Source organism: Gorilla gorilla, chromosome 19 (assembly GCF_029281585.2).
Source record: "Gorilla gorilla gorilla isolate KB3781 chromosome 19, NHGRI_mGorGor1-v2.1_pri, whole genome shotgun sequence".
Lineage (NCBI taxonomy): Eukaryota > Metazoa > Chordata > Mammalia > Primates > Hominidae > Gorilla > Gorilla gorilla.
In genome coordinates, this window is record NC_073243.2 from 80,432,485 (window position 1) to 80,450,592 (window position 18,108).

The following is an 18,108-nucleotide window of genomic DNA, read 5'->3' on the forward strand; positions in this document are numbered from 1 at the left end:
GATATGAGCCGTTTCTGCCTCTGCCAAGATTTTGCAATTGAATTTACTTCAGAGAGACACTAACTCCTGGCTTTGCTTAAAATTTTTTTGTGGCCCAAGATTTCTCACAAAAGCAAAACCTCTCTCTTTTAAACAGCTGTTAGAAATCGTCGCTCTCCCTTTTTATGGTAGCTTTAGGAAGATTCACCCATTGATGAACAGGAGTCCCAGAGGAGCCTGAAACTCAAAGGAGAAATAATTTCTGGTCTGTGGAGAATCCTAAATCCCTAGGTTGGTGGTGGCGGTAGCAGTTGTTTAAAGTGTCCTGGAGATCAAAAGAATCAGATAAACTATACTATATTGTGTTGAAAACTGAATTTTGTCATTCACTTCATATTTCACAGTGGGCTTTGGGTTCGTATGGCATTTTACTCCACAAACGGGAACTTTATATACTACTACGTACTGTAAATACACATTATAACCTTGCAGCAGAAAATACTGTACCCACTGAATATATAAACAGCTGTACTGGGAAGATAGAAAATACTCTTTTATTTTACCTAAGTCATAGAAAAATAGTCTTCAAAAATACAGTTAAACTTATGGGTTTATATTAAAGTAGAATTTGTATGTACAGTAAGGCAGTAATTCCATTAGCATCCTGCTGTGGTTTTCTTTTCAAGTTAGTCTTTAGGGAAATTTTTTTTTAACTAAGGAAAGACTAAGGTGTATAACAAATTATCTATCATGCTGAAATGAAGCAGGAAAACATCCTAAAGGGATTCACATGAAATTCATTTGCCCCTTGTGTAAGAAAATTTTTATTTCCAAACTATATTTTATAGAGGCTTTAGAGTAGAATTTAGGGGGAAAATCCATGCTTAACATATCTAAACTATTTTAAGAAAAAATTGGAGGCATTATTTCTTAACTTGCATATCAGCAATGTGTCAGTAAGGTATAGGAACTTATGTAAACAATTTGTTCTGGAATGCATTCTTTCTTTAAATGGTTATATTTGGGTAATCCTAATAAAATGGATGAGGAGTGTAAAGGTTATGCAATTGTTTTTCAAAAGCAATTTTCATGGCATTTTCCTATGTGGAAAATTTTCCTTTGTCATCTTTCTATGGTAAACAATTTGGACAATTTCATTTCCGTCTGTCCCATGCCAAATCATGAAAGCCTTTTCCAGAGGATATACCTATTGGCATTGTCCCTCAAGAATACTAAGCAGTGTGCTTTTATTTCATTGAACACATAGTTTTATAACTAACAGCAAAAAGTACATCTACAAATCACAGTTAGGAAACATAATGATTTGTTCTGGAATCAGCTGCTGGAGAAAGAGGCAAGTGGTTAAAAATGGAGCATGAAAGGAGCTGGGAGCTTTAGTAGTGTCAGTCTGACTACATTCTTGAGCATTTCACGTACTCTGTAGTGTTACCTGAAGAAAAATCACATTTTAACCAATCATTCCATTAGTCAAGCTATCAGTGAAAGGAGTGTGTAAAACATGCGGGATCCAGGTAATCCAAACCACCCAGCTGGAGCCTGCACTTGCTTGATGTTGCAGTGAAGTTGGCCAGGGCTTTCTCAGCTTGATTCTGTTCAAGTGATGGTGGGGCCTCTTTGGCTGATTCTTCAAAGCAAGCTACGTTTTTAGAATGTGGATCTGGCACCAACACCAGGATGTTGTTATCCATGACCCCGGACACCTTGGCATACTCCTTATTGTTCTCAGGAGTCCCGGGCTTCTTGGGCTGGCTGCTGTTCTCTCTCTGTTTTGGTAGCAATGACAATGCACCATCTTTGTTGACCTTGTGAATCTCCACATAATCCAAGGGTTTAGCGGAGCCAAAGGGGGTTTTCTCCTGGGGCAGCAGCCAGGGCGTATCCTGGTCAGTCTTGGAATGGAAGCTTTCTACCTCCCTCTGCTGGGTTGCCTTTCCCTCCTCTCTAGACTTAATGGTTTGAGAGGATTTTAAAGCATCTTTACCTGCTTCATTCAACAGAGTGGCCGGTGCACCTGCAGGGCCCACAGCCAGCTCACACACATCAGTAATATTGTGGTAAGAGGATCTGGGGTTGTGCTGGCTGGGCTGTGGTAAGGGCCATGTTGAACATTTGGATCCACCAGCATGAAAATAGGGGATTTTGCCTTCCGTGCTTATGCACTGGGGGTCCCAGGTGTGGGTTGTTTCAGGATTCTCTGGCTTCTCAATGACCTCAGGATCATAGAATGTGGAGGGATTGGCCTGGGGTTCCTCACACTTTTCAGACAAAAGGGAAGGGCTGTCACAGCTCCCCCGGCCTGAGTCAGTGTCAGGATCCAGGTATGTGGGTTTCATACCTTGACTTGGGTGTTCTTTTGAATGGACTGACATTAGATGCTGGTCCTCACTATCATCTACTTCTAAATACTCCACCAGCAAGTCCTCATAGTCAGAAGTGGGAGGAAAGTCTTGGCATCCCAAGGCACTCAGTAGTTCTTCAGACTTGCCCTTCTATTAAAACACAGACACAAGAAGAGATGGCTGTTAGCTTCATAACATTCCAAATCAGCATCCCTGCTAAGTGGTGCTGTTCATTGCCACGAGCAGGTGGGAAGATCTCAAACTTCAGACATTTGTGTGCCAGGCCATCTAGAATCACCTTCTGGATACTATTCAGCAGATTTTTTTTTTTAAAGTCAACTCAGGATATTTAACGTAGTCTCTCTCCAAGCAATAATAATCATGAGTTTAATGGGCAAGTAGTATATACACATACAATAATAAACAGATAACTATAAAATGAAGGTTTGTGAAACTTCTAAACCCACAGTGCTTATGCATGCATCTGACACTGCGGCCCACTGGCAGAGGTGTGGTTGCTGGCCTGCTAACTTCCTCTATCACTTTCTAGAGTCTAGCAATAGTAAGTGGATTCTTGTCTTTTCCTTCTGTGGTTCATCTTCCTTCTCTCCTTCCTCTTCTTATTTCCCCTTCCCTTCTCCTCCCTCTTCCTAATCTACTGTTTTCTTCTACTCTACTTCCTCTCCCTCGTTCTCTTCTCCCCCTTCCTCACCCTATTCCATATTTCCCCCCTTCCTATAATTCTCCCTCCTTGTATCCTTCCTTTCCCCCTCCTATTTCCTCCTGCCTCCTCCTCTCACTCTTGCCTCTTTTTTTTTTTTTTTTGAGACAGAGTCTCGCTCTGTTGCCCAGGCTGGAGTGCAGTGGCATGATCTCGGCTCACTGCAAGCTCCACCTCCTGGGTTCACGCCATTCTCCTGCCTCAGCCTCCCGAGTAGCTGGGACAACAGGCGCCCACCACCACGCCTGGCTAATTTTTTACATTTTTAGTAGAGACAGGGTTTCACCATGTTAGCCAGGATGGTCTTGATCTCCTGACCTCGTGATCCGCCCGCCTCCGCCTTCCAAAGTGCTGGGATTACAGGCGTGAGCCACCACGCCTGGCCTCTTTTTTCTTATCCTCTGACTTGGGTCAGGTACTGACCTAGGTCTTGGCTTTATCACTTATTATAGGGTATGTGACTTTGGACAAGCTGCTCTCTGAACCTCAGCTTTTCCATTTTTAAAAGGTAGAAAATAATATTAATACTACCCATCTGGGAGGGTTCTTTTGAGGATTAGAGGTAATATCATTAAGAATACTAACACATATTTTTGAGACAAAAGTAGCTATTTTATCATTAAGTCTCTGTGGCTAGCAGGTTAAATTGTGAGCTGGACAGTAACTAATTTAGTTTGCTGAGACATTCATGCTGGTTCTATCAGGCCAATGCTACACTGGATAGTGGAGGAAGAGCACTGGGTCAGGAGCCGGGACTCCTGGGCTCTAGTCCCTGCTTCGATATTTGCAACCAAAGTGAACACAGACAAGCCAGATTATCCAGGACTCAATTCTTCTATTCTTACACTGTCAGACCCAGAGCAGCTGGGTCAAGTGGTATTTGCCTTAATGTACAGCTAGTTGCTTTTATATATGTCAGTGTTAAGCTTAAAAGCCAAACTGAAACTATTTATTTCAATTTGGAGAAAAATTTAAAAATGTTCTAACCTCTCTTTTCATTCAAAACACTCATCATTTAATTCCCTCTTGAATCAGCCCAAATGGGCCCTGGCAAACAGATGGCCCCACTGTACTCATCTGGTCTCAACTGAGTGCCCAAAGTGAGAGATAATGGCAATGGGATATTCTGTTACTATGGCTTTATGTAAAGAACATTCAAGTAGAAGCTTTTACCAATGTATGATTGAGGGGGTGGTGGTGGGTCCCTGTTTTGCATTAATCAAAATATTCATTCTCTTTCTAAATTGATTATTTGTACAAAATGTTTATCTCTATGCTTATGAATAGATCTGATAAATCAATAAATGTGTTTCCATGTTCTCTTGGCTTTCTCTCCTTGCCCTCTGACATTTAGTATGTGAAAGTAAGTACCCTAATCCTTCACACAACTTTCTGTTAACACACATGCTGACCAGGAGAGACAGTCCAAAAAGGCTGGCTGAAACTACCAGGCTGAACTGACGGGGACTGTGTGTGAGTGTGTAGAGTTAATTACTACAGAGCAGTGAGTCACACTCCATTTTTTTGCCTCCTGTACTTACCTCCAACAGATGAGCATCAAATCCTTTTATTTTTGGCCCAGGAACTGGCGGAAAGATGCAGGTCACCATGCTATAAAATAATTCATGAGATTGGCTAAATGACTCATTTCTGACTTTGTAATTTTTGAAAGGTTAGTATAATAGCCACTATAGGGACTGTGATAGAGATAGGACTTAGAGTTTGGCAGCTCCATGAAACAATCAATGATGAAAATAAAATTACAGAGGCCTATATTAAAATTAATTTTAGCTAATTAAGGAGGCTGATTTTGAAGTTAGTGGATTATCTGGACTATTTGCTTCTCTTGATTTTAGCTACTCTTGCCAGATTTTTACTGTTCCACATCTAGGAATCTCTGTTTCATAGAAAGAACATCAGCCTGAAAAGAGTCAATTTTTCTACTTTTTATAGCACTGATAAAAGATTTTTTTTATGGGCAAACACACTACATCTAACGGCTAAAATGAGGATTATCTACAGGTTTCCATCATCTTTGTATTTTTTTTTTTGTCATTATCCTTGACTACCATGATTGGGAGGAAAAGTTGAGAGACAGTGAAGTACCTATAGCCCTTCAAAGCCACTGCCCAGACAATAATCAAACAGATGACAGCAGAAAGGACAGCCACAGAGATCCACACGGTTGTATCATTCATGGTGAAGTCTAAAAAACAAACAGCCAGAAAGCTTTGATCACATACAGCATCATTAAAAACAAACCAACCTAATGAATGAAACTCTTAAACCCAAGAGTGTTTTCCTCCATCCATATATTTTTTTGATTTGAACAGCAATCCAAAGTATCATCAATGACAGGGCTATTTTCTTTTAAATATTATTAATATTTTAATATGTTGCGTATATTTTATAGTACTCTAAAAATTTAAAAATCCTTCCACTTATTCTTTTTAATCGATCCTTAAAGAGGAAATCCAAGGTCACATGGTCGTTTGCAGTAATAATAATAAAAGCTAACATTAAGTTCTTACTAAAAGCCATCAATGGTGTTAAACTCTTTGCCTACATTGCTTTGTTATAAAAGATAAGAAAACTGGGAATCAAAGAAAGATTTACCAATGGCCATATAACTGTAGTGTTGCAGGCTGGGATTTGAACTCAGGCTTTCTGCCTCTAGACCCTGTGCTTTTGTTAAGCAATAGTCAGGACTGGACTAGATGCATGCCTGATTTACAGTTCAGTGCCCTTTCCAGCATGCCAAGCCAATGAAAGCCCGATACTTTGGTCAGGCAAGTTGTTAGAAAAGCTAGACTTTCCTGTGTGGTTTTGGAAAAGACTCCTAACTTTGCTGAGGTTTGGTTTCTTCACTTTTAACTTTTAATGATAATCATATTCTCTGAATACGTGGGAGGGTTGGGAGGACCAAATAAGGTACAGGCTTTGTAAGCTGTAAAGCATTTTAAAAATGCAAGATGGATTGTTCCCTTATAGAACACAAGCTACTGAATTAAGGTGCTTTGCTGGAGCTGTCTATCTTACATCCTGTGTCTTCACTAAGAGACAAGGTGCCAAGTGTAATCCATGGCGGAGACTGAGCCTTTGAGACACAGTAGTACTGCCTTATAAATTCTGGAAGAACTAGAGGATGACCTTGACCAAATCCTCTAAATGATAGGAAAAGGAAGACGGTGGGAGCATAATAACTGATCATCAAGCCCCTTGAGGCATCAGACCCATGTCTGTAGCCTTATCCTAAAATTGTTCTCCATTGACAGTAATCCAGGGAGCAATGCTGCTTTTCAAAATGTCTTCGTATTGGGCAGAAAGATTATAAACCCACCTCTATTGTTCTGGCTAAGGCTCAAAATGGTTTCTCTATTAGTAGTTATATGCAAATATACCATTTAAAACATATTTAGGGACATAAGCAAAAAGAGCCAAGACGCTCACCACTAGGTATCTGAATGAAGGTCTCTGGACTCCATGCACTCCAGTATCCATGGTCTGGTTTGCAGCGAACCTGGACAAGGTATTTCTGTCCTGGATGTAGGCTGAGAATCTTAAACTCTGTTTGCTGTCCAGCGAAATGGATCTAAGGTAGGATAAGGAAAACAGAAGTCACTTCTAACATTTGTTGTGAAGAGAGTGTTCCCCTAAAAAATAAACTAAGTTAGGCTGAACAATCATATACAGAGAATTCCCTGCTGTCACTACTCCACTGTCTTAGCCCTATCTCTTCCTCCTCTTAAAATTGCTCACACAAAAATTTAGCAGGTTTTCTATCTCTCCATTTGGGACTCTACTTCAGAAAAGTCAAATATTCTGCCTCTTTCCCACTTTATGAAAAACAACTACTTAATAAATGTAGAAAGAATAACAAAATTGGCCAGGCATGGTGCCTCACGCCTGTAATCCCAGCACTTTGGGAGGCCGAAGCGGGCGTATCACCTGAGGTTGGGAGTTCGAGATCAGCCTGACCAACATGGAGAAACCCCGTCTCTACTAAAAATACAAATTTAGCCAGGCATGGTGGCACATGCCTGTAATCCCAGCTACTTGGGAGGCTGAGGAAGGAGAATCACTTGAACCTGGGAGGCGGATGTTTCAGTGAGCTGAGATCGTGCCATTGCACTCCAGCTGAGTGACAAAGCGAAACTCCGTCTCAAAAAAAAAAAAAAAAAAAAAAGAATAACAAAATTAAAGAATGGTTAGCCTTTAAACCCTAATGAAATAACTGATTCAATAATAAATTGGTGTTAAAAACATGAGGTGAAAGAGAATTGGGCATTCATGTATGGTAAAGTAGTAGTATACAAATTAAACATGACCTTACAATCAAGGGATCAGTTTGTCATCTCCTCAATTCAGGGGCCAGTTTTAGCATCACTTATGGTGGGTCAACCAGATGGTTTTTGACATCTGATTAAATACAATACAGAGTACATAATATCACCTCTGAATTTACCAATTCTTAGTAAAAATTGTTCAACCTACATCTAATCAAGTCTGGTTACAGGAAATGGAGGCATAGAGAAATTAGCTAAATAACCCCACAAAGAACTGATCAGAGAAAGGTACAAGGTGGGATACTCTATGGGACAAGTGGCCCAGTCTCCTCATTACACTGAAATTGAAGGGATATAACGGCCAGTTACAATGTGTGGTCTACGAGCAGATTCTGGTTTGGACAAAGTAGCTGTTAAAGATATTTGGAAACATTGGGAGGAATTAAACTAGGGACTGGGTATTAAATGATATTAAGGAATTTTAATTTTCCTATGTGTGATCCTATTATTTTGGCTATGTTTGGGAATGTGCCTTTTTAAAAGAGGCATATACTACAGTATGTAAAGATGGAATATTGTACCACCTGCAATTTACTTATTATTTCTTTAGGTCAAAGTATTTTATTTTTATTTTTAATTTTATTTATTTATTTTTTGAGACGGAGTCACTCTTGTCACCTAGGCTGGAGCACAATGGCATGACCACAGCCCACTGAAATCTCTGCCTCCCAGGTTTAAGCAATTCTCCTGCCTCAGCCTTCAGAGTAGCTGGGATAACAGGCACTCGCCACCATGCCTGGCTAAGTTTTTTGTATTTTCAGTAGAGACTGGGTTTTGCCATGTTGGTCAGGCTGGTCTCAAACTCCTGACCTCAAGTGATCCACCTGCTTCTGCCTCCCAAAGTGCTGGGATTACAAGTGTGAGCCCCTGAGCCCAGCCTTTTTTTTTTTTTTTTTTTTTTCCCAAATGGAGTTTCATTCTTGTTGCCCAGGCTGGGGTGCAATGGCACGATTTCAGCTCACTGAAACCTCCGCCTCCTGGGTTCAAGAGATTCTCCTGCTTCAGCCTCCCGAGGAGCTGGGATTACAGGTGCCCACCACCACACCTGGCTAATTTTTTTTGTACTTTTAGTAGAGATGGGGTTTCTTCATGTTGGCCAGGCTTGTCTTGAACTCCTGACCTCAGGTGATCCACCTGTCTCAGCCTCCCAAAGTGCTGGGATTAACAGGTGTGATCCACTGCACCCAGCCTGGTTGAGGTATTTTAAAGTAAATAAAAACACAGCCATTGACTATGGACGGGATATACTGAGACTGCCCCCTCCCACCTGGTGCCATTTAAGTACTCTTACAAGGGTCTAGATCTAAAATGTACTAAGGGAGGCAGGTTGGAAACCTGGTCAAGTGTCTGAGCAGTACAAGAAACTAGCCCGAGGAGAGCTGTGAAGATGAGCCCCCATCAATCCCAATAGTGGGGAGAAGGGCTTCTCACATCTGGGTGGGTCACAACTGCATTGGAGGCCAACACAGTGACCCAGTAATTAGGAGGAATGACCTGTTTTCAGTTGTGAGGGCTTTATCCTTGCCAAAGGCCATAGTTCCTTCAAAAAGCATATGGATCACTCACCTCCCACTCAGCTGCTTTCTCGGGTTTTAATCGAATTTCATACAGGAGCGTGAACCAACCGGTTTTTAAGTCAATCAGGGTAGGTGGAGACCATTTAATCCACAGGTAGGGTTTTCTGTCTTCTGGCTTTTTTACTTCCACAGCCAGCTCCAAAGGAGGGTCTGGTTGAACTGCGAAATACAGCAAATGCCAGTAGCACTCATTGCTTGCACCTTTTCTTTGGCTTTATCATTTTCTATTAGGAATTCCTTTTTCTGTTTATCATCTCACTCTTCCCACTGTACTATAAGCCCCCCAAATACCAGGGCCTTTTGTCTTCTACCTCTTAGTATGTGACCAATCATATTTGTGCATACAGATGAGGTTTACATGGTAAGAATAATAAGCAGCTGGGATTTCATTCTCTGCATGTTCTCACTTTTCATCAGTTAGAATCTCATAGCTATCCCCATAATTTTCATGATGACAGAGACCAGGTGATAAAAACTGGGCTGGGATTTGCAAGTGGGAGTTGGCATGAAAGACTATAGGGAAGAGATTTCAAACAGCTTATTTCCCTCAGCTGGGAGTGAGATTCTCCTTAGTTACACACAGTTTTTTGTAAATGAACTATTCATAATCATAACTCTGCAGATAACAGGTTCACAGATTCCATCTTCGTTTCAGCAATTACATCTTATATTCAACATACATATTACACCCTGTGGTAAATGAGATCCACTCTCCCATAAGCTAAATGGAGGTTGAGCTTTTTGGCAGTGATCCTTTCGGTGATTTCACAACAGCCTGTTGGCCCAGTCACTCATTCAACAAATGCTGAGTGAATTCCCATTAGCAAAATGACAGCTAATGTTTCTCGAGTATTTACTACATGCCAGGGACTGTATAAAATACTATCTCTGCATCGTTTCTTATAATCCTCCAGCAACTCCATGAAGTACTATTATTGTACCCATTCATTTTACAGAGGAGGAAACAGGCTTAGAAGAGGGAAATTCCTCGCCTAAGGTCACATATTTGGTAAAAGTGTTATTTGAACCCATAACTATGTGACTTGGAGGAAGTGGTCTCTACTATTTCACTCTACCATGGTTGTAAGACATTGCATTTGATGTCAGGTGCTGGAGAGCAGGCCTGGGATTAGGCTGACGTGAGTGAAGTGCATAGGATACAAAATTCAAGGAGGGACAAATGGCCAAGAAGCACATGAAAAGATGCTCAAGGTCATTAGCCTTCTGGGGAATGCAATCAAAACCGCAGTGAGATACCATTTCACATGTACTAGCATGGCAAGAATTAAAAAATGAAACATAACAAGTGTTGGTGAGGATGTGGAGAGATTGGAACCCTCAATACTGCTGGTAGGAATGTAAACTGGTGCAACCACTGTGGAAAACAGTCTGGAAGTTCCTCAAAAAGTCAAACTTAGAGTTGCCATATTGCCCATCAATTCCACTCCTAGATATAGATTCAAAAGAATTGAAAACAGATGTTTAAGAAAATCTTGTATGTGAATTTTCATGGCAGCACTACTTATAATAGCCAAAAGTGAAGAAATCCAAATGTCCATCAGTTGATGAATGGATAAAAAATGTGGTAGAGGCCAGGCACAGTGGCTTATGCCTGTAATCCTACCACTTTGGGAGGCTGAGGCAGGTGGATCACCTGAGGTCAGGAGTTTGAGACCAGCCTGGCCAATGTGGTAAAACCCCACTGCTACTAAAAATACAAAAAATTTGCCAGGCATGGTGGCGTGCACCTGTAGTTCCAGCTACTTGGGAGGCTGAGGCAGGAGAATCACTGGAATCTGGGAGGCAGAGGTTGCAGTGAGCTGAGATCGCACCATTGCACTCCAGCCTGGGTGACAAGAGTGAAACTCCATCTCAAAAAAAAATGTGGAACAGCTACAGATTTTATGATTCCATATATATATATGAAATATCCAGACGAGGCAAACTCCCAGAAACAGACAGTCATTGCCAGGGCTTGAGGAAGGGAGAAATGAGAAGTAACTGCTTAGTAGTGGATGTGAAGTTTTCATTGAGGGAGGTAAACGTGTTACAGAACTAGATAGTGGTGATGGTTGCATAATATTGTAATAAACTAATGCATTCAATTGCATACTATGAAATAGTTGAAATGGTGGATATGTGTTTTGTGTTTTTTACCACAATAAAAACAAATGAAGTGGCTTTCTGCTGGCAAGAATTTAAAAAAAATGAAGGAGGCATTTACTTCTGTAGGCTCCTGCAGGTACAGGCCCTGTGAGTACCTTCCTAAGACTCAGGTGCTGGGGTGCTGGTTTGCCTCACCCCCGTCTCAGTTCTGCTGTTCAGTGACATTTTCTCCATTCGTTTATCACCTCCTTAAATCAATCTCTGTACCAGATGGGGAAAGAGTGACTGTAACTATAGTGTACTTGGCATTATGAGTTACATTTGCCTAAAAACCAACTTTTAAAAATTTGCCATCCGTGGTCTGGTTCTAAGATGGCTGAATGGGAACAGCTCCAGTCTACAGCTCCCAGCGTGAGCAACACAGAAGACGGGTGATTTCTGCATTTCCAACTGAGGTACCGGGTTCATCTCACTGGGGCTTGTTGGACAGTGGGTACAGTCCATGGAGCATGAGGCGAAGCAGGGCAGGGCATTGTCTCACCTGGGAAGTGCAAGGGGTCAGGGAATTGCCTTTACTAGCCAAGGGAAGCCATGACAGATGGTACCTGGAAAATTGGGACACTCCCACCGCAATACAGCGCTTTTCCAACAGTCTTAGCAAATGGCATACCAGGAGATTATATCCCATTCCTGGCTCAGAGGGTCCCAAGCCCATGGAGCCTCGCTCACTGCTAGCACAGCAGTCTGAGATCAAACTGCAAGGTGGCAGTGAGGCTGGGGGGAGGGGTGTCTGCCATTCCTGAGGCTTGAGAATGTAAACAAAGTGGCCAGGAAGCTGGAACTGGGTGGAGCCCACCCCAGCTCAAGGAGGCCTGCCAGCCTCTGTGGACTCCACCTCTGGGGGCAGAGAATAGCTGAACATAAGGTAGCAGAAACTTCTGCAGACTTAAACATCCCTGTCTGATAGCTCTGAAGAGAGTAGTGGTTCTCCCAGCACAGAGTTTGAGATCTGAGAACGGACAGACTGCCTCCTCAAGTGGGTCCCTGACCCCCGAGTAGCCTAACTAGGAGACACTTCCCAGTAGGGGCTGACTGACACCTCATACACCCAGGTGTCCCTCTGAGATGAAGCTTCCAGAGGAAGGATCAGGCAGTAACATTTGCTGTTCTGCAATATTTGCTGTTCCGCAGCCTCTGCTGGTGATACCCAGGCAAACAGGGTCTGGAGTGGACCTCCAACAAACTCCAACAGACCTGCAGCTGAGGGTCCTGACTGTTAGAAGGAAAACTAACTAACAGAAAGGACATCCACTCCAAAACCCCATCTGTACGTCACCATCATCAAAGACCAAAGGTAGATAAAATCACAAAGACGGGGAGAAACCAGAGCAGAAAAGCTGAAAATTTAAAAAATCAGAGCACCTTTTCTCCTCCAAAGGAATGCAGTTCCTCACCAGCAATGAAACAAAGCTGGACGGAGAATGACTTTGACGAGCTGAGAGAAGAAGGCTTCAGACGATTGGTAATAACAAACTTCTCTGATCTAAAGGAGGATGTTTGAACCCATCACAAAGAAGCTAAAAACCTCAAAAAAGATTAGACAAATGGCTTACTAGAATAAACAGTGTAGAGAAGACCTTAAATGACCTGATGAAGCTGAAAACCATGGCACAAGAACTACGTGATGCATGCACAAGCTTCATGAGCCGATTTGTTCAAGTGGAAGAAAGGGTATCAGTGATTGAAGATCAAATGAATGAAATGAAGTGAGAAGAGAAGTTTAGAGAAAAAAGAGTAAAAAGAAATGAACAAGGCCTCCAAGAAATACGGGACTATGTGAAAAGACCAAATCGACGTCTGATTGGTGTACCTGAAAGTGACAGGGAGAATGGAACCAAGTTGGAAAACACTCTGCAGGATATTATCCAGGAGTACTTCCCCAACCTAGCAAGCCAGGCCAACATTCAAATTCAGGAAATACAGAGAATGCCACAAAGGTACTCCCCAAGAAGAGCAGCTCCAAGACACATAATTGTCAGATTCACCAAAGTTAAAATGAAGGAAAAAACATTAAGGGCAGCCAGAGAGAAAGGTCAGGTTACCCACAAAGGGAAGCCCATCAGACTAACAGTGGATCTCTTGGCAGAAACTCTAAAAGCCAGAAGAGAGTGGGGGCCAATATTCAACATTCTCAAAGAAAAGAATTTTCAACTCAGAATTTCATATCCAGCCAAACTAAGCTTCATAAGTGAAGGAGAAATAAAATACTTTACAGACAAGCAAATGCTGAGAGATTTTGTCACTACCAGGCCTGCCTTACAAGAGCTCCTGAAGGAAGCATAAACATGGAAAGGAACAACTGGTACCAGCCACTGCAAAAACATGCCAAATTGTAGAGACCATCAACGCTAGGAAGAAACTGCATCAACTAATGAGCAAAATAACCAGCTAACATCACAATGACAGGATCAAATGCACACAAAACAATATTAACCTTAAATGTAAATGGGCTAAATGCTCCAATTAAAAGACACAGACTGGCAAATTGGATAAAGAGTCAAGACCCATTAGTGTGCTGTATTCAGGAGACCCATTTCCCATGCAGATACACACATAGGCTCAAAATAAAGGGATGGAGGAAGATCTACCAAGCAAATGGAAAACAAAACAAAACAAAAAAGCAGGGGTTGCAATCCTACTCTCTGAGGAAACAGACTTGAAACGAGCAAAGATCAAAAGAGACAAAGAAGGCCATTACATAATGGTAAAGGGATCAATTCAACAAGAAGAGCTAACTATCCTAAATGTGTTTGCACCCAATACAGGAGCACCCAGATTCATAAAGCAAGTCCTTAGAGACCTACGAAGAGACTTAGACTCCCACACAATACTAATGGGAGACTTTAACACCCTACTGTCAACATTAGACAGATTGATGACACAGAAAGTTAACAAGGATATCCAGGACTTGAATTCAGCTCTGCACCAAGCGGACCTAATAGACATCTACAGAACTCTCCACCCTAAATCAACAGAATATACATTCTTCTCAGCACCACATCACATGTATTCCAAAGCAGACCACATAGTTGGAAGGAAAGCACTCCTCAGCAAATGTAAAAGGACAGAAATTATAACAAACTATCTCTCAGACCACAGTGCAATCAAACTACAACTCAGGATTAAGAAACTCACTCAAAACTGCTCAACTACGTGGAAACTGAGCAACCTGCTCCTGAATGACTACTGGGTAAATAAGTAAATGGAGGCAGAAAGAAAGATGTTCTTTGAAACCAATGAGAACAAAGACACAACATACCAGAATCTCTGGGACACATTTAAAGCAGTGTGTAGAGGGAAATGTATAGCACTAAATGCCCACAAGAGAAAGCAGGAAAGATCTAAAATCGACACCCTAACATCACAACTAAAAGAACTAGAGAAGCAAGAGCAAACACATTCAAAAGCTAGCAGAAGGCAAGAAATAACTAAGATCAGAGAAGAACTGAAGGTGATAGAGACATAAAAAAACCCTCAAAAAAATCAGTGAATTCAGGAGCTGGTTTTTTGAAAAGATCAACAAAATTAATAGACCACTAGCAAGACTAATAAAGAAGAAAAGAAAGAAAAATCAAATACATGCAATAAAAAATGATAAAGGGGATATCACCACCGATCCCACAGAAATAGAAACTACCATCAGAGAATACTACAAACACCTCTATGCAAATAAACTAGAAAATCTAGAAGAAATGGATAAATTCCTGGATGCGTAAACCCTCCCAAGACTAAACCAGGAAGAAGTTGAATCTCTGAATAGACCAATAACAGGCTCTGAAATTGAGGCAATAATTAATAGCCTACCAACCAAAAAAAAAGTCCAGGAGCAGACGGATTCACAGCCGAATTCTACCAGAGGTACAAAGAGGAGCTGGTACCATTCCTTCTGAAACTATTCCAATCAATAGAAAAAGAGGGAATCCTCCCTAACTCATTTTGTGAGGCCAGCATCATCCTGATACCAAAGCCTGGCAGAGACACAACAAAAAAAGAGAACTTTAGACCAATATCCCTGATGAACATTGATGCAAGAATCCTCAATAAAATACTGGCAAACCGAATCCAGCAGTACATCAAAAAGCTTATCCACCATGATCAAGTAGGCTTCATCTCTGGGATGCAAGGCTGGTTCAACATATGCAAATCAATAAATGTAATCCATCATAGAAACAGAACCAAAGACAAAAACCACGTGATTATCTCAATAGATGCAGAAAAGGCCTTTGACAAAATTCAACAGCCTTCATGCTAAAAACTCTCAATAAACTAGGTATTGATGGGATGTATATCAAAATAATAAGAGCTATTTATGACAAACCCACAGCCAATATCATACTGAATGGGCAAAAACAGGAAGCATTCCCTTTGAAAACTGGCACAAGAGAGGGATGCCCTCTCTCACCACTCCTATTCAACATAGTGTTGGAAGTTCTGGCCAGGGCAATCAGGCAGGAGAAAGAAATAAAGGGTATTCAATTAGGAAAAGAGGAAGTCAAATTGTCCCTGTTTGCAGATGACATGATTGTACATTTAGAAAACCCCATCGTCTCAGCCCAAAATCTCCTTAAGCTGATAATCAACTTCAGCAAGTCTCAGGACACAAAATCAATGTGCAAAAATCACAAGCATTCTTATACACCAATAACTGACAAACAGAGAGCCAAATCATGAGTGAACTCCCATTCACAATTGCTTCAAAGAGAATAAAATACCTAGGAATCCAACTTACAAGGGACGTGAAGGACCTCTTCAAGGAGAGCTACAAACCATTGCTCAATGAAATAAAAGAGGATACACAGAAACGGAAGAACATTCCATGCTCATGGATAGGAAGAATCAATATCATGAAAATGGCCATACTGCCCAAGGTAATTTACAGATTCAAGCTACCAATGACTTTCTTCACAGAATTGGAAAAAACTAAAGTTCATGTGGGACCAAAAAAGAGCCCGTATTGCCAAAACAATCTTAAGCCAAAAGAACAAAGCTGGAGGCATCACGCTACCTGTCTTCAAACTACATAGTACTACATACTACAAGGCTACGGTAACCAAAACAGCATGGTACTGGTACCAAAACAGAGATACAGACCAATGGAACAGAACAGAGCCCTCAGAAATAATACCACACATCTATAACCATCTGATCTTTGACAAACCTGACAAAAACAAGAAATGGGGAAAGGATTCCCTATTTAATAAATGGTGCTGGGAAAACTGGCTAGCCATATGTAGAAAGCTGAAACTGGATCCCTTCCTTACACCTTATACAAAAATTAATTCAAGACAGATTGAAGACTTAAATGTTAGACCTAAAACCATAAAAAAATCTAGAAGAAAACCTAGGCAATACCATTCAGGACATAGGCATGGGCAAGGACTTCATGACTACAACACCAAAAGCAATGGCAACAAAAGCCAAAATTGACAAATGGGATCTAATTAAACTAAAGAACTTCTGCACAGTAAAATAAACTACCATCGGAGTGAACAGGCAACCTACAGAATGGGAGAAAATTTTTACAATCTACCCATCTGACAAAGGGCTAATATCCAGAATCTACAAAGAACTTAAACATGTTTACAAGAAAAAATCAAACAACCCCATCAAAAAGTTGGTGAAGGATATGAACAGACACTTCCCAAAAGAAGATATTTATGCAGCCAACAGACACATGAAAAAATGCTCATCATCACTGGCCATCAGAGAAATGCAAATCAAAACCACCATGAGATACCATCTCACACCAGTTAGAATGGTGATCATTAAAAAGTCAGGAAACAACAGATGCCGGAGAGGATGTGGAGAAATAGGAACACTTTTACACTGTTGGTGGCACTGTAAACTAGTTCAACCATTGTGGAAGTCAGTGTGGCGATTCCTCAAGGATCTAGAACTAGAAATACCGTTTGACCCAGCCATCCCATTACTGGGTATATACCCAAAGGATTATAAATAATGCTGCTATAAAGACACATGCACACATATGTTTATTGCGGCACTATTCACAATAGCAAGACTTGGAACCACCCCAAATGTCCATCAATGATGGACTGGATTAAGAAAATGTGGCACATATACACCATGGAATACTATGCAGCCATAAAAATGGATGAGTTCATGTCTTCGTAGGGACATGGATGAAGCTGGAATCCATCATTCTCAGCAAAACTATCGCAAGGACAGAAAACCAATCACCGCATGTTCTCACTCATAGGTGGGAATTGAACAATGAGAACACTTGGACACAGGGTGGGGAACATCACACACCGGGGCCTGTCATGGGGTGGGGGGGAGGGGGAAGGGATAGCATTAGGAGATATACCTAATGTAAATTATGAGTTAATGGTTGCAGCACACCAACATGGCACATGTATACATATGTAACAAACCTGCACGTTGTGCACATGTACCCTAGAACTTAAAGTATAATAATAAAAAAAATTTGCCATCAATTGCAAAAGGACTCATGTTCACAGTCCATGCCATCACTCCACTAAGACCGTTAATGGCCCCTCTGGGAAACTGTGGTGCAACAGCCGTGGGGCTTTCCAGAACATGATCTGTGCATCTGTTGGTGCTGCCAAGGCTGAGGGCAAGGTCATCTCTGAGCTGAATGGGAAGCTCAATGGCATGGCCTTCCATGTCCCCACCATCGTGTCAGCAGTGACCTGACCTGCCATCTGGATAAACCTGCCAAATATGACATCAAAAAGGTGGTGAAGCAGGCATCGGAGGGCCCCTTCATAGGCTGCAGGGTTATACGAGAGTTCCGTGGGCACTTCTTTTATGATTTTGAAAAATATGGTCCAACATAGTCTTTCACCAGAGAATTTGTTTTCCAGAATCAATGAGAATTTCATATACACTTGATTTCTCTTTTTAAACATACTACTTTTCTATAGTGAGTCCCTTTTTTGTGGATCACATTTATTAAAACAGTTACTAATTTCAGAACA

At 41.3% G+C, this 18,108-nt stretch overlaps 1 protein-coding gene across 2 annotated transcripts in view; it reads right to left on the reverse strand.

Moving 5' to 3' along the window:
• Positions 1-510: 510 nt before the first annotated feature.
• PRLR (prolactin receptor) overlaps positions 511-18,108 on the reverse strand; it is a 164,226-nt gene continuing 146,628 nt past the window's right edge. For both annotated transcript variants that reach the window (XM_004058975.5, XM_055367706.2), the window contains exons 6-10: positions 8,973-9,142; positions 6,511-6,652; positions 5,167-5,266; positions 4,602-4,671; positions 511-2,489 (exon numbers count right to left, since the gene is read on the reverse strand). In XM_004058975.5, coding sequence (XP_004059023.2) covers positions 1,476-2,489; positions 4,602-4,671; positions 5,167-5,266; positions 6,511-6,652; positions 8,973-9,142 — 1,496 coding nt within the window. In that variant the 3' untranslated portion in view covers positions 511-1,475. The remainder of the gene's footprint in view (positions 2,490-4,601; positions 4,672-5,166; positions 5,267-6,510; positions 6,653-8,972; positions 9,143-18,108) is intronic.